Here is an 18,027-nt window from a genome sequence, read left to right as displayed (position 1 = left end):
ATGAGCTCTTAGGGCTCTATTTAATCTGGATTGCTGAAGCCTTACAGAATGAGCTCTTAGGGCTCTATTTAATCTGGATCGCTGAAGCCTTACAGAATGAGCTCTTAGGGCTCTATTTAATCTGGATTGCTGAAGCCTTACAGAATGAGCTCTTAGGGCTCTATTTAATCTGGATTGCTGAAGCCTTACAGAATGAGCTCTTAGGGCTCTATTTAATCTGGATCGCTGAAGCCTTACAGAATGAGCTCTTAGGGCTCTATTTAATCTGGATTGCTGAAGCCTTACAGAATGAGCTCTTAGGGCTCTATTTAATCTGGATTGCTGAAGCCTTACAGAATGAGCTCTTAGGGCTCTATTTAATCTGGATTGCTGAAGCCTTACAGAATGAGCTCTTAGGGCTCTATTTAATCTGGATTGCTGAAGCCTTACAGAATGCGCGCTAGAAATGTAAAGGTAATTTCCGATTGAGGAAACATTTCCTTTACATTTCAATCGCTCTGTAACGCCAAACTTCCTCAATCCAGATTGAATAGAGCCTATTGAGACCTCATCTAATGGCCTTCTCCCATTTCAAACTGATTTTCTCCATCTCTTCCATGATGGCCCAACAACAGCAAAGACATTGGATTCAGTATAAACATTGGCATAAGTCTAAAGATTTATTTGATCTTGGCCTAATTGGACTTGAAGCTGTAAAATAAATTAGATTGGCACAATAAGTTTGACAGGGTCTAAGGTAAGATAAGCTTAATTGTCCCCAAAGGAAGATGTGTCTTCGGCATTCAAATCCAGACTAGTCTGCTATGGGTCTGGGCACCTGAGGCCTCATGTTTAAATTGTTTGAGATGTATAAATCACATTGTGAATTTCATTGTATGCACAATTTAGGATTAAATATAGGTTAAAAAAATGAATCGGCTGTCCTCGGTACCCTACTAAAGTCTTGGTATCTATCTAGCATAGTGCTATACTCTTAGAAATAAATGTGCTATCTTGAACCTAAAAGGGTTCTTTGGCTGTCCCCATAAGAGAACCTGTTGAAAAAAACTTTTGGTTCCAGGTATAACCCTTTTGGGTTCTACATAGGCCGACCTTCTACAAAGGTCTCTACATGGAACCAAAAAGGGTTCTATGGGGACAGCAGAAGAACCCTTAATGGAACTATTTTTTCCTAAGTGTCCACTATATCCAGATCAGAGCTGTTCTTAGTTTCTGAAAGTCCCCTGGAGATAAATCATAACAGATGTCTATCTTTAAACACCATTAATGTGAATGGGAATAATTTAAACATCAGAAGGCCCCAAGGCTCATGCATCACTAGCTCCCTTTACACACTGATAAACATGAACACACATACACACACACACACGCTCGCGCACACACGAACACTCACACACATCTTAACTCAATACAAAACAGTATTTCAATGGTTTAGATTGGTTTTCCATGTGTCTAATTTAGGAATCTGTTAAGGTTGCGCAACCTACAAAGGAATACATTTGAGAATAGGTGGAGATTTCATTTAGGATCTAAGGGCATAATAATCTAAGGGCATAATATAGTAGGTGTGTGATAATAAACAATGAAAGAAAATACACTGTAGTATTCACACAAGAGAAATGACAACAGAATCTTTCAAATAGCCCTCAATTAGAAGGATTTTCTTAACATTTGACAGATTCTGTACACTAGAAGGATGCTATTTCAAGGTAATTATGTTTTCGATATAGATAATTGCCTGGGGAAACGAGGGTTTTTACCTTGAAACATCTTCCATAGGCCTAGATTGTCAAGACTTTTCTTTTAAAAATGGTATATTGTTATTGTTTATATGATTATTTTTGCAGGTAACCATACTGTTTTTTCTTCTCTCCTCCCTCTCTATTCATAACTGATATGACATAGAGAAAATAATTTCACCATATTGGAATGGCTTTCATTTAAGCACAAAACATAAAATAACGCTTATTGTGGAATCCTAGAAGCTTCACATTAGACCTTTTGGCAAATGGACACGTCAAACAGACTTCACAGAAAATATTCTCAAGAGCCAGGTGGTACTCAAAAATGTGTCTGCTAAACATGTTACCTATGCGATTCAGTCTGTTTTTATTTTTAGTCTAAGTTAACCAATCCTTTTTATTCTTTCTCTCTTGAGTCCATATCAAGACATTCTGTATCTTCTGCACTCTTTAAATACAGGCCTTGTGACAGAAACACACCGCAAGCACAGTCAGCAGCTGTAAGCAGTCTGGAGGAGCTCGCTAGCTTCACGAAACAGACAGAAAGTATTTAAAGAGCAAGTTGTTGGCAAGAAAAAAAACATTTAGTCATAAAAATAAAATCCTCTAAAACACACTTTGACACTTTTAAAGTGAAAGTGGTGAACCATTATTTACAGGATTCCAGAACTTAGGCACAGGGAGCCTTTTAAACCATTGACCTCTTGTGTCGCCATGGACACACACACACACACACATGCACTGTGCTGTCCGTCAGTATGTGACCTTCAGGGGAACTCTTCAGTGTTGGATTCAGTTCACACAGAGCATGCCTCTCATACTGGCAGCCCACCCCACACACCCTTTGGTATAGGCAAAGCAACAATAGTTTCATCATTATCATCATCATCATCATTCTAATAATCATCATAGTCATTCTAATTATCATCTTCTTCATCATCATTATAATCATCCTTAACATTCCCATGATGTGTTAAGAGTCCCACAGATAGCAGCTTTAGGACGCGCCAAATTTCAAACGCGGCTCCCGTTTCATGTACTGTATATCTTAGTGTTTTTAATAAGCAGCCAGAGCAGCAGCAATGTCATGTAAATGAAGCATCAGCCATCATTGGCCAATTCATGGGAGAGATATCACTGTCCAGAGACACACGGTCTTCTCCTTCACAGTCTTGGGCTGAACCCACCAGTTCTATCTATGAAATGTGGAACTGCGGCGGGATATTAGAGAAATGTCTCCATCTTGGTTCCTCTACTAATTCTTCTCTCCTCCGACACTCAGACTGCCTCCCGCTTGTCAGGCGTACGTCTCCCCTGTCTTAAGAGCCACCAGCTCAGAGTCCTCAGAGGTGTGTCTGCCGTTTAAGTGTTCGCTGTTGCAGTCGTGGTGGTACATGAAGGCGGGCACCTCAGTGATTGATGTGGCGGTGTAGGAGGTAGAGCGCATGGAGCAGTGGTCCCTCCGTCTCTGACCCCACTGGGCCTTATACTGAATCCATTGTCGCTTCAGAGCCGCCTGCACCTGAGAAAAAGGGACATTCAGATTATAAACTGTATTCTCTAATGGGTGAGTAAACATGCAAATGCATAAACACTCATAGAGAGAGAGAGAGAGAGAGAGAGAGAGAGAGAGAGAGAGAGAGAGAGAGAGAGAGAGAGAGAGAGAGAGAACAGCCATATTTAGCTACTCTTGGAAGACAATGGAAGTACATTTCATAAAAGCTTCTTTATGAATTAAATCAATGCATTTCAGCTGTTGCCTTCATCAGGGTTTTACAGACATACAGGGGGTGATAGACTCATTAGACAGGGACATGTGCATATAACAAATACACATAGCCTGTTTGTACCTGTCATCACCAAAGAAAACAAGTGATAGACAACAATACAGATATAAAGAAATAAAATAAACAGTGTGCAGGTGTGGTTGGAAACCCAAGGGCTGATATGAAAACATCTATATACAGTCGTGAAAAAGTAAGTACATCCCCTGGAAAGTATTATTTATAAAATGTTTTGAACATTTTTGAACACATGGATATGAGCTAAATTCCCACCACAATCATTGACAAAGGTAACCCAGTAAAACAAATCACCCCCCCAAAATTTGGGAAAATGTTATGGAATTAAATAAACAAAAATGCATTTTCCTTATGCAGAAAAAGTTAGTATACCGCTACCTTTACCATCACCACCATCTGCCAAAAAGCTGAAGCTGAACACGGATCTTGCAACAGGACAAAGATCCAAAACACAAAAGCAAAGCTACAACAGAATGGTGGAAAATAAGAAATGTAGGGTTATGGAGTCAAAGCTCAGATCCTATCGAAATGCTGTGGGGGGACTTGAAGTGGGATGTGCATGCAAGAAAGCTCTTGAACATGACACAATTGAAGTAGTACTGTAATGAAGAGCGGGTCAAATTCCTCCCAGTGGATGTAAGAGACTGATAGACAGTTACAAGAAACGGCTACATTGTTATTTCAACCAAAGGGGGCAACACAAGCTATTGAAGCTAGAATGTACTTCTTTTTTTCTGCACTATGGAATTGCATTTCTGTAGATTTTTTTCATGAATAAATGATTGCAAAGTATAATCTTTCAGTGTCATTTGTTAAAATAGGTTACCTTTATCTGTCAATAGTGTTGAAGTGAAGATTACATATCCATCTGTTCAAATATGTTTAAAAAAGACTACTTTCCAGGGTGTATACTTACTTTTTCACAAGACTGAACATAAGACAAATAAATAAATAACAAGTTTGTTAAAACAGATAACAAAACCTACTATTTATACGTGTATAAATGAATTGATCAGTAATTACGAAGAAAAACAGGTATTTTAGGAACGCCGTATGGTTCTTTGTGTGTCAAAAAAGATGCACGTCAAATAACACTATTCTATTGTAGAATGTTGTGTGTGCTGAATTTCCACGTGCAAGCCAAGCGCCACCAGTACGTATCAGTAGCACTGTCAAAGCTGTACTAAAGTCTGCAAACAAGCACACACCATGTGTATGTGACCAATACAATTTGATCTGTTCACAATACCTGTTCGAACGCTGGTTCTGGGCAAGCTAGCTAGCTTTAGCTTCGTACCTAGCTAGCACCAATACAACCAGCCTGACAACAATGACCAGTAGAAACTGCAGTCATTTTCATTATTCTTAGCAATGATTTAGGAATCCTTGTGAGTAAGTATTAGCTAGGTAGCCACTTGTTGTTTGCCTATTGATATTGAACTTCAGTTCATGAAAATAAATAGCTAGCCAACTACTTAACCCTGTTGCCCAAAGCTAATGTTATAAACAGCCAGCTAGCTTCATCGGACTAGTGAGGCTCGACCGGACCGGGTTGTATTGTGAAGCTAGCCACAATAAGGATTAGGCTTGGTGATCAATGAAATGTGGCTATCAATCTAGTTACTCAATACCCAATATATTTTTCCCAACGCCCTTCTCAGACTTATCAGACTCCAAAATACCCACGCAGTATTGTTTTTCCTCTTGAATAGTGTTCAATACACGTAGTAGGTTGACAATAAATGTGTCTCAATTCAGTTCTTTCAGAGACCCGCAGTAAGAGCTAATAAAACAAATAAAAAAATGTATATATATATATATATATATATATATATATATATATATATATATATATATATATATATATATATATATATATTATTATTTGTTTTTATTACCAATGAATAGACAATTATAATATATGCTAGGGGCTACAACAAACGACAAATTATACACAATAAGAGCTAACTGTTACAACGCTGGTGTTCTCTGCGTGTCACTGAGTAGACTGATACCCCACGTCATTGATCCACAATCCATAGGTAAGACTGTACAGTGAAATAAGTATGCCCACAATGCAATTCTAAAGTATACTACATCCAGTGTGATTTCAACATATTTTTGTCAAATTAACAAATTATTGCCTTTTGTTGATTTTATATAACAACATTCCAAACTCGTTTAACATGATTAAATTATGGCATAATTCTACTATTTGTATTAATTTTCATCGCTGTCAATTATATACTTTTATTTTGAAGGCTAACCGCAAAGTCCAGTATTGTGGCTAATCCTTATTGCGGCTAGCTTCATATAGATGGGTCCGACCACCATTAATCAAATAAGAACTGTTTTATAAATTAGGGTTATTTTAGATGATGACACCCAGCTATATAGTTAGATAGCTAACTATAGCTACTGAAACAGATGATGTCGTTTTGCTATGTTTTTGGGGAAGACATTGTTTGCATCCATCAGCTAACTATCTTTTTTTATGACCAGCACATTAGGTGCGCGAGACAACTTTAACAGCGTCATAGCATACGTATCGATGAATCGTTGTGACATATGGAATATGACTGATAGTGTAATCAATGCGTAATAACTACGTAAAACATGTATGAACGCGTTAAATTATTATGTGACGTGCAGTCAAATAGTGTTATTTGACGTGTATCTTTTTTGACACGCAAAGACCCAAACGGCGTTCCATAGTATATTTTTTTATTTTTAAATGTGTGTGTTCATGTGAGTGTGTAAGAATTTGGTTACATACTGCGTTAGGCATTTTAGTGTCTAACCACACACTTTCATCAATATGCATGATCATTAACTCAATTTAATGTGACAGCTGAGGAAATGTGGATTGATTTGATACATGTTAATAGAAGTTTGTAGATATGAATTCGGCAAGAACTGAATTCAATCACAATCTAGGCTCCCATTTCCTGTCATTACTTGAAGGATAATACCTTCCTTCCTCACTGAGTTTAGTGCAGGTTGAGAAGCTTGAGGCATTTAAACAATAGTTAGGCACTTTGGAAAAGAAACACGTGAACACAAGTGTCCATTTAGGCTAGTTTATCTGATTTTTGTTTGTACATTTTACATTATGAGAGTATCACATTTTTGAGCACAGCACCAATCTGAATAAGGAGTGTTATCTTCTGTGATAATGTTATACTGCATGAAAAGTGTGCAGTGTAAAAATGTCAATCAAAGCAGTGTGTGAAATAGGGCCCTATTCAATAATAATAATAATTATAATCTGTATCGCTGAAGAGTTACAGAATGTGCCATAAAATATGTAAAGGTAATTTCCGATTGAGCTGACGTTTATAGTGAATGCAATCACAGCTAACGAGGGAACATTGCCTTTCAATATCAATCGCGCTGTAATGCTGAATGTCCGTGATACCGAATGAATAGAGCCAATAGTTAACTCAAAAGAACGGGCTGACCCAGAACAAGGAATGTCTAATTCCTGAACAACGCCACACTAATTACTGAGGGAAAATGAGGACAGGACACACTGCACTCTCCCATGATCTAATGATGCAGAGCATATCAACAACTAGCATTCTAAAACAATAAAAAGGCGACCAATCGAATGTCTTTCTTCAGTATGCTGTTTTTACTCGTTTTGTAATACTCGTTCCTGCCAAAACCAGCAGCTGTACCGAGACACACTGCTGTGCACAGGGTTTCTCTTTCCTTTGAATTAACTAATTGTAGTTCCAAAGTAGTGCACTATATAGGGAATAGGGTGCCAGACACAACGTAGAAAACATAAAAATAAGTACAACTTTTTTCCCCATTGGCTGAACTTGACAAAGAGCTATTCAACAGTGTGTTGTTTAGTTAAGTCTCAAATGGCACCCTATTCCCATATATACTGTAGTGCACTACCAGGGCCCATAGGGAATATAAGGAATAGGGTATCATTTGGAACATAGCTTAGGTCTATGCAGTTTGGCAAATCGGCAATGAACTCAGCCCCAAAAACGAATGTCTCAGAGACAGTACAAACTATTATGCGGCAAAGCAAACAAACATTCCTATACCGAAAAAACAATTACTTTGTGTCAATGTGTCTTTTATCCCCCCGAAACTGAATCTGTTCTTTGGACATGTCGAACTTGTTTACGGGATCCGATGGAGTGACGCTGATGAGGTCTGGTTTCTCATGCAGGAGCTAACGATTGACCTGTTTTCCCAGCCCAGAAATCAGTTCCAATGTATAAAACATAACTTAACACTGCACCTGATAATGAACGAACGCTGTGTTAATTCGCAGTGTTTTTGTCAGTGCAAGATACCACCTCATGCTGAGTATTCAAATAAGGTCTCAGTTTTTCTTGGTCTGCGTATTGGTTTTGTTTTCTCGTTTCTCAAGTGAAGAAAATGCTCAGTCAGTCCCTCTTTCTCCTAGTGTCTGGCCAAGCAGTATGCAACCCCTGAACTATCAAATGCGTTCTATCAATGTATGACATTAACTAACTGGGTGGGGGAGCCCACTGGTGAATGTAGACAGCAAATAGCTGCAGGCTGAGCTAAGTGGGTGACAGACAGGCAGACAGGCAGGGTGATTCTCCCCAGAGTGGTTCCAGTGACCAATCAGTATGAGGGAGTGTGAGAGCGATGACACCTAATTTAACACACCTGCTCCCCATTCACACCTGAGACCTTGTAACACGAACGAGTCACATGACACCGGGGAGGAAAAATGGCTAATTGGGCCCAATTTGGACATTTTCACTTAGGGGTGTACTCACTTTTGTTGCCAGCGGTTTAGACATTAATGGCTGTGTGTTGAGTTATTTTGAGGGGACAGCAAATTTACACTGTTATACAAGCTGTACACTCACTACTTTACATTGTAGCAAAGTGTCATTTCTTCAGTGTTGTCACATGAAAATATATACTCAAATATTTACATAAATGTGAGGGGTGTACTCACTTTTGTGATATGCTGTATCTGACTTGTCTTCCCCTCGACATGGTCAATTAAAACTGTACTTTAACCAAAGGGTAAGGGTTCTTCAGAGGATCAATTAAAACTGTACTTTACTAGAGGGTAAGGGTTCTTCAGAGGATCAAGTGTAAATTGTTACTGTATACTGTCAACTGTACCTCAAGAAACAAATGATCTAAGAGTAGAAGTGAATGGGAAGTGAATTGCTTGAGTTGCTTGAGTTTTACTGAAAAGTCATGCTTACCTCGCCATTGAAAAAGCAAAATATCGTTGCCACTAGTAACCCCTGGAGGAAAAGCAAAACAAACAAACATCAGATCCTCTTGCTAATATTAACATACTGTTTGTCAGCTCAGAGCTTTGGCAAGGACTGTGCTGCTGGCATACCATCACTTGCATAATTTACCTGGTAATGCATTAATATATCCATGATGTAGTCATAGCGATCAGTAGCATTACCTGGTAATCTGTTAATATATGCATGATGTAGTCATTACCTGGTAATATCTGCATGATGTAGTCACACCTGGTAATAAACTCAGCAAAAAAAGAAACGTCCTCTCACTGTCAACTGCGTTTATTTTCAGCAAACTTAACATGTGTAAATATTTGTATGAACATAAGATTCAACAACTGAGACATAAACATGAACAAGTTCCACAGACGTGACTAACAGAAATGGAATAATGTGTCCCTGAACATAGGGGGGGGGGTTAAAATCAAAAGGGAGGTGGATGTCTTCCCTGTAACACACAGCGTTGAGATTGCCTGCAATGACAACAAGCTCAGTCCGATGATGCTGTGACACACCACCCCAGACCATGACTGATACTCCACCTCCAAATCGATCCCGCTCCAGAGTACAGGCCTCGTTGTAACGCTCATTCCTTCAACGATTAAACGCGAATCCGACCATCACCCCTGGTGAGACAAAACCACGACTCGTCAGTGAAGAGCACTTTTTGCCAGTCCTGTCTGGTCCAGCGACGGTGGGTTTGTGCCCATAGGAGACAACATTGCCGGTGATGTGTGGTGAGGACCTGCCTTACAACAGGTCTACAAGCCCTCAGTCCAGCCTCTCTCAGCCAATTGCGGACAGTCTGAGCACTGATGGAGAGATTGTGCGTTCCTGGTGTAACTCGGGCAGTTGTTGTTGCCATCCTGTACTTGTCCCGCAGGTGTGATGTTCGGATGTACCGATCCTGTGCAGGTGTTGTTACACATGGTCTGCCACTGCGAGGACGATCAGCTGTCCGTCCTGTCTCCCTGTAGCGCTGTCTTAGGCTTCTCACAGTTCGGACATTGCAATTTATTGCCCTGGCCACATTTGCAGTCCTCATGCCTCCTTGCAGCATGCCTAAGGCACATTCACGCAGATGAGCAGAGACCCTGGGCATCTTTCTTTCTGTGTTTTACAGAGTCAGTAGAAAGGCCTCTTTAGTGTCCTAAGTTGTTATAACTGTGACCTTAATTGCCTACCGTTTGTAAGCTGTTAGTGTCTTAACGACTGTTCCACAGGTGCATGTTCATTAATTGTTTGTGCATGGGAAACAATGTTTAAACCCTTTACAATGAAGATCTGTGAAGATTGTTTCATTTTTGCTGAGTTTATATGCATGATGTAGTCATAGCGATCAGTAGTATTACCTGGTAATGTGTTAATATATGCATCATGTAGTCATTATCTGGTAATATATGCATGATGTAGTCATGCCTGGTAATCAAATCAAACTTTATTTGTCACATACGCCGAATACAACAGGTGTAGACCTTACTGTGAAATGACTACTAACAAGCCCTTAACCAACAGTGCATTTCAAGAAAGAGTTAAGAAAAGATTGACCAAATAAACTAAATAAAACAATAAAATAACAATATCGAGGCTATATACAGGGGGTACAGGTTAGTCGAGGTCATTTGTATATGTAGGTAGGGGTGATAGATAATAGAGAGTGATATAATAAACTGCGAGTAGCAGCAGTGTAAAAAAACAGGTAATGGTAATGTATGATACAGTCATTACCTGGTAATATATGCATGATGTAGTCACTACCTGGTAATATATGCATGATGTAGTCATTACCTGGTAATGCATTAATATATGCATGATGTAGTCGTAGACCTCCCCCGCCAGGCGGTTCTCTGGCCTCCAGGGGAAGATGACAAACTGGATGCCCAGGAGAGGGACCAGGATCAGGGTAGCTCTCACTGCCTTCATGTACATGTTAGACTCTGCCCGGTGGGTGTCCCTCAGCTTAGTAACCAGCACCCTCACGATGTTTAGCAAGAAGAACAGATTTACCTGGGAAAGAAAAGAAAGAAAGGATTTTATAGTATAGAATCCTAGATGCCATTTCCTACCATTGTGCCATTTAGCAAGGCACTTAACCTGCCACAACAACTGCTCCAAGTGCGCCCAGTGTGGCAGCCCCCTGCTCCAACCTCTCCAACCTGTATATATACAGTACCATTGAAATGTTTATTTATTTTTACTATTTTCTACATTGTAGAATAATAGTGAATACGTCAAAACTATGAAATAACACATATGAAATCATGTAGTAACCAAAAAAGTGTTAAACAAATCAAAATATATTTTATATTTGAAATTCTTCAAAATAGCCACCCTTCGCCTTGATGACAGCTTTGCACACGCTTGGCATTCTCTCAACCAGCTTCATGAGGTAGTCACCTGGAATGCATTTCAATTAACAGGTGTGCCTTTTTTCATTTGTGGAATTTCTTTCCTTCTTAATGCATTTGAGCCAATCAGTTGTGTTGTGAGAAGGTAGGGATGGTATACAGAAGATAGCCCTATTTGATAAAATACCAAGTCCATATTCTGGCATGAACAGCTCAAATAAGCAAAGAGACATGACAATCAATTTGTACTTTAAGACTAGAAGGTCAGTCAATCAGTAAAATGGCAAGACTTGTGCAGTTGCAAAAACCATCATGCGCTATAATGAAACTGGCTCTCATGAGGACTGCCACAGGAAAGGAAGACCCAGAGTTACATCTGCTGCAGAGGATAAGTACATTCTATTTAACTGCAGCTCAGATTGCAGCCCAAATAAATGCTTCACAAAGTTCAAGTAACAGACACATCTCAACATCAACTGTTCAGAGGAGACTGTGTGAATCAGGCCTTCATTATCGAATGTCTGCAAAGAAACCGCTACTAAAGGACACCAATAATAAGAAGAGACTTGGGCCAAGAAACACAGGCAATGGACATTAGACCGGTGGAAATCTGTCCTTTGGACTGATGAGTCCAAATTTGAGAGTTTTGGTTCCAACCACCGTGTCTTTGTGAGACGCAGAGTAGGTTAACGGATTATCTCTGCATGTGTGGTTCCCACCGTGAAGCATGGAGGAGGAGGTGTGATGGAGAGGGGGTGCTTTGCTGGTGACACTGTCCATGATTTATTTAGAATTCAAGGCACACTTAACCAGCATGGCTACCACAGCATTCTGCAGCGATACGCCATCCCATCTGGTTTCCGCTTAGTGGGACTATCATTTGTTTTTCAACAGGACAATGGCCCAAAACACACCTACAGGCTGTGTAAGGGCTATTTGACCAAGAAGAAAAGTGATGGAATGCTGCATCAGATGACCTGGCCTCCAGAATCACCCGACCTCAACCCAATTGAGATGGTTTGGGATGAGTTGGACCACAGAGTGAAGGATAAGCAGCCAACAAGTGCTCAGCATATGTGGGAACTCCTTCAAAACTGTTGGAAAAGCATTCCTCAAGAAGCTGTTTGAGAGAATGCCAAGAGTGTGCCAAGCTGTCATCAAGGCAAAGGGTGGCTACTTTGAAGAATCTAAAATATAAAATGTATTTTGATTTGTTTAACACTTTTTTGGTTACTACATGAGTCCATATGTGTTATTTCATAGTTTTGATGTCTTCACTATTATTCTACAATGTAGAAAATAGTCAAAATGAAGAAAAACCCTTGAATGAGTAGGTGTGTCCAAACTTGTGACTGGTACTGTATGTGGAGGGGTTGGGATAAAAAGGAAGTCAAATTTCGGTAAGACCTTGCATACAGTTAACGGACCATGTGATCTTAACCCACCTTATGCTGGGGACAATAAAAGGCCACTTTAAAATGTTTTGATACACAACACAATGCCACAGATGTCTCAAGTCTTGAGGGAGAGGGCAATTGGCATGCTGACTGCAGGAATTTCCACCAGAGCTGTTGCCAGATAACTGAATGTTAATTTCTCTACCATAAACTGCCTCCAGCGTTGTTTTAGAGAATTTGTCAGTACAGCCAACCTGCCTTGCCTGAGGGGGTGGGGTGGGGGGGGAGGGGGGGGGGGGGGGCTGAGGAATATTCTGTCTGTAATGAAGCCCAGTGGGTGGGCCTATGCCCTCCCAGGCCCACCCATGGCTGCACCCCTGTCCAGTCATGTGAAATCCATAGATTAAGGTCTTATTTCAATTGACTGATGTCCTTATATGAATTGTAACTCAGTAAAATCTTTGAAATTGTTGCATTTAGATTTTTATTTATTATAGTTGCAAAGTTGCTAATTAGCTAAACTGCTAAAATTGTCCGTGATGAGATTCGTATGTGCAACCTTTTGAGTTCCTAGATGTTCGCATTAAGTAACTTTCTGTCTCATGCATCCATATCAAATGTAACATCATACTAATTTCGGTGTCCCGGATTTACGTTTGCTATGTTACATCTAGTCTATGCAACCAGGCTGTACAGGATGTAGCCTTGAGTGTCCACTTCAGGTATTTCAATTGAGTAGGGTGTGACTTACGAGCAGCGCTGCCATGATGGGACCGTGGACCACGTAGAGCAGGTGGGTCTCAACACTCATCCAGCAGCTACAGGAAAGAGAAACATTAGCCGTTAAACAAGTCCCTCTCTACAAACAGACAATGAAGTATTCTTCTTCTCCTTCATAGATCTGTTTACTGCAGCCCACCACACAGCTGCTCAGCTTATTTACAATACTAGTGCAGAGGACCATCACTCACTTGTCATCAAAATACTTCTTCCTCGCTACAGCGTGAATGGATGCAGGCACTAAGGGAAACCCTGGAAACGAGAAGACAAACACTGTAAGGACATCTGCAAAACTTGAATTAATCAATTCATGAACTAATGATGTTGTGTTTATTATAAAGTAAACAGCTATAATATTTTTACTACAGTAATTTGTGTGTAATTCCTCATTTATAAGAGTAACTTTTTGCATATCTACTGTACTGTAACCTGTATAGAAGAAGTTAAAGGGGAAGGTCGCCCCCGCACCTCTCTGATTCAGAGGGGTTTCTGTTAAATGCAGAAGACACATTTCAGTTGAAGGCATTGAGTTGTACAACTGACTAGGTATCCCCCTTTCCCTTTCACTCAAAATACAAAATGAGCATAAACACAGCCAAGGTAAGTGGATATCCCTTTGAACTGTCCCTTTAAGGCTGTTAAGTATTGATCATGCAATTTATAGTGAAGATACCTGACAGAACAGACAGTGGAAGCTCTTTCTAAACTCAAAACAAGCTTATGTTGTCTGCTACAACCTTAGCAAGAACAACCCCATACGAGGCCATTTCCTCTACTTACCAAGTCTTACCAAGTCTGGTTAAATCCTTTCCCTAAAGACAACACAACCATGCCAGTATTTATTGGGGTTCTCATTTTAGCTGGGGCCATAAACAGATGAAACAGATGAATCCGAGCATCGGGTCAGTTTAGAAGTCATTAATCAAGGTCCTCCATCCCTCTCTCTTATCCCTCTCTCCCTCTCTCCATCCATCCCTCCATCCCTTTGGGTGGCTGTGTGAAAGATACTGTAGCTACTGCCCCGAAGTTATATCGCCGCATCTTTAATAATGGCCGATCATTCACAGTTATATCGTACCACTCGGGTGGCCAGGGCTCATACTATAACACTCCTCCTTTAATCAGAACAGACAGCACGTTAATAGCTGCTATCCAATAGGAAGAGCTAATAAAGCTGTCAATCTGATGCAAGGTTTGGCAGGTTCGACACACGGGGAATGTTGCGGTTAACAGGGTTGTCTCTGATCCTGTGTCCCAACACAGACTCTGTCCCGTCCTGTTGTGTGACACAAGCTGATCTATGTGTGGTCCAGCGATATGTTGGGAGCTGTTTACTATGTTATTTTATGTCTACAGTGATGAAATATGAAGATAGGCTATGAATCATAATAAGGGAGCAAAGGCCTCTGAGGCTAGGTAAGAGGTGATTAGCTTAACGTTTAGAACACACTGTAACATACAACAAGCTGCTGTACAGACTTGTTACCATATCGTGTTAACTCAGACATCGTTTTTTGTGGTATGTAAATATAATTACAAAACAGAATAGAGTACAGAGAAAATCAAATAAATTAGGTGCACAAAGTGCACTGTCAAAGTTATGGATTCCGTTTTAGTGAGGTCAACATAAAGGTGAATAGCCTACATCTGGCTAAACGACTGCATCATTAAATTACATTTCTCTTGATGGTTAAAAATGAGGACTGTCACTTTAAGTATAGTAGAAAGAGGAGAGAGAAATGGCCATGGTTTGAGAAACAACGAATTCAATTTTAAATAGTGTGTGCTGGAGGAACCACAGGAGGCTGCTGACGGGAGGACGGTTTATAATAAAGCTGGAATGGAGTGAATGGAATGGTATCAAACACATGGAAGACAATTAACCCAATTAAGGTGCAACCGGCTACCTGTGGTAGAAACCTGTTCCCTTGGGTTATCTGCCTGGAGAAAGGGAATTACTGGACTACTCTCACATAAGGACTTCCTATCATCACCAAGGAGTGGTGAGTTTATCCAGAGAGGAAGAGGCTACGTGAGAGGCCTAAATGCGCCCCAGAATGAATCTGTCCGTGTGAAAAATACAGCGAGAAGCAGAAAAGACTTTGGTCAACAAATAATGACATTTCTAATTTACTATGTGAGGCTTATTATATTAAATATACATTTAGTAATGTTTAGGTTGTTACGAAGGTAAATAAATGGACGCACATGGCATTCAGGCAACTTTGAGAAAAACAATTTTATATCGGAGTTGTCGCTGGTGTTCACATGCGTATTTGCCCTCTTATGAGCTAGAATGTTCCAGCCTGATACCGCCTCCTCTCGCTTGCCTTCCGCCTTTGTGGACATTTATTCCCATTGTTATGCTGCATTCATAACCAAGTGGGAAGGTGGTAATTGCCAGTTGTGAAGTCATACATACCAGTTGGATGCATTCACGTGCTTTGAACTCGTTCAGAAACGCTGATTTGCTAATGGCCACAAGCTTCATCAAGCATAAACTAAAAGTACAACTATCATGCATGTAAACACATTTGTGTTAAAAAAATAGATTCATTAGATTGCTTTTATAAAATTTTATTTTTGTTGCATTTAACTGCCGAAAAATGTAATCAAGGTCAATTCCTTAGTAGGTGACGCAAGAGGTCAGCATCTGGGAGAAGTTGGAGCTCAGTTTCCCACTAGTAATTACCAGCTGGAGGTATTTCCCAGTCGTATGTGGTAAATACCACCTTCTCAATTGGTTATGAACACAGCATACGAGCGGTCAGTCCAGCATCTTGTCAATATGTAGATAATCTTTGGTTTATCATTTATAATTTTTTCCTTTGTTGATTGACTCTCCTACACTTCTTATTGTATTATAATTTATATTTTTGTAGAAAGAATTTAACCGTTTTTGAGACGTCGGATTTAAGGACATTTCAAACTTTTTGGTTCACCTTTTTTGGTTTTGTGACCATTCAACTCTGGATTATTGAATTGACTGTTGACCTTCTATTGCTGGCTATAACCACTGATCCTAGATCTGTGGTTAAGGCAGGTAAGACTCACCCCAGCCTAGGAGGTAGTACCAGTGTAGATGCTGCTCCTCGGCGAACACAGCCACCACAATGAGCGTGTGCAGATAGATCCCCTCACACAGCATCCAGAAGTAGTTACAGCCCAACATGTACATGTGGAAGAAGTGCAACACCTTACAGCCAACCTGCAGGGGATTAGGATCACAGAGAGTCACACAGAGACAATAACAACAACAACACAAAGCCCAACACTCAACCAACCCTGACACAATATCGTTAGTGGGGTATTATGATTTTCCGAGAGGAGGATGTTTATCCGTTTACTCCTTACTGCTCGAGCCACAGAGTATCCCTCGCTCCACATTTCAGATAGTTGTATTTGCCAGACAAAATTTACTGTTAAGCAGCCTATATTCTGTTCAATAATATCCCCACATTCTTGTCAGTCAACACCATACTATCATATGTCTCTTTCTGTCTTTTAAAGCCTTTCTATTTTTTTTATGGGGTTGCGTCCCAAATGGCTCCCTATTTTCTACAAATAACGAGGGTTCTTCAAAGGGTTCTCCTATGGGGACAACCGAAGGACCCTTTTAGGTTATTGATAGCACCTTTTCTTCTAAGATGGGACTTGGTCAAAAGTGGTGCACTATATAGGGAACAGAGTTCCATTTGGGACGGGCCCATACATATTAACTGAGGCTCATCCTCTAGTTTTTCCATGTTGAGATTCCTGGTTCTCAGCCCTCTGTCTCCAAGTGTGCTGATCTAATTAGAAGATACTGGCATTGGTATTAGCTAGTCTCCTGTCCCTGAGGTCTGTGTATGCGGCATACGCAGCCTTAAAAACCTGTCAGTCACCCACAAACTCTTAGCCATATGTCACCTCCTCTTCTCCCCTCTTCCTCCTCCTCCTATTTCTCCTGCGGCATTACATGTATGGTGAAAGACAGTTGACATTACTAAGGTCTATTGGTGTGATCAGAACACTTCATGGGAGCTCCCGAGTGGCGCAACGGTCTAAGGCACTGTATCTCAGTGCTAGAGGCGTCACTACAGACCCTGGTTTGATTCCAGGCTGTATCACAACCGGTCGTGATTGGGAGTCCCATAGAGAGGCACACAATTGGCCCAGCGTCGTCCGGGTTAGGGTTTGGCCAGGGTTGGCCGTCATTGTAAATAATAATTTATTCTTAACCTGACTTGCCTAGTTAAAAACCTCTTAAGGATCTGCCCCTTTTTTTTTCTTCAATTTTTGCCTAAAATTACACTCAAATCTAACTGCCTGTAGCTCTGGACCTGAAGCAAGGATATGCATGTTCTGGATACCATTTGAAAGGAAACTCTTCGAAGTTTGTGAAAATGTTAAATTCATGTACCGTCATGTTTGAAATGCAAGAAAAAGGCCATAATGTATTATTCCAGTTTAGATTTGAGATGGCAGCAGTGTATGTGCAAAGTTTTAGACTGATCCAATGAACCATCGCATTTCTGTTCCAAGTTTTGTATCAAGACTGCCCAAATATGCCTGAATGGTTTATTAATACATTTTCAAGTTCCTAACGGTGCACTCTCCTCAAACAATAGAATGGTATTATTTCATGGCATTATAGCTACTGTAAATTGGACAGTGCAGTTAGATTAAAAATAATTTAAAATAATTTC

At 40.3% G+C, this 18,027-nt stretch overlaps 1 protein-coding gene across 1 annotated transcript in view; it reads right to left on the bottom strand.

Moving 5' to 3' along the window:
- Positions 1–367: 367 nt before the first annotated feature.
- The window catches only part of LOC139392339 (calcitonin gene-related peptide type 1 receptor-like), a 54,328-nt gene continuing 36,668 nt past the window's right edge, over positions 368–18,027 (bottom strand). The window contains exons 10-15 of the mRNA XM_071140256.1: positions 16,394–16,547; positions 13,531–13,591; positions 13,311–13,377; positions 10,603–10,821; positions 8,764–8,805; positions 368–3,264 (exon numbers count right to left, since the gene is read on the bottom strand). Of these exons, the coding sequence (XP_070996357.1) occupies positions 3,040–3,264; positions 8,764–8,805; positions 10,603–10,821; positions 13,311–13,377; positions 13,531–13,591; positions 16,394–16,547 (768 nt within the window). The 3' untranslated portion in view covers positions 368–3,039. The remainder of the gene's footprint in view (positions 3,265–8,763; positions 8,806–10,602; positions 10,822–13,310; positions 13,378–13,530; positions 13,592–16,393; positions 16,548–18,027) is intronic.

The sequence above is a fragment of the Oncorhynchus clarkii genome, chromosome 32, assembly GCF_045791955.1.
Source record: "Oncorhynchus clarkii lewisi isolate Uvic-CL-2024 chromosome 32, UVic_Ocla_1.0, whole genome shotgun sequence".
NCBI lineage: Eukaryota > Metazoa > Chordata > Actinopteri > Salmoniformes > Salmonidae > Oncorhynchus > Oncorhynchus clarkii.
The sequence above is the reverse complement of the archived record's forward strand: the minus strand, read 5'-3'. Positions and strand labels throughout refer to the sequence as shown.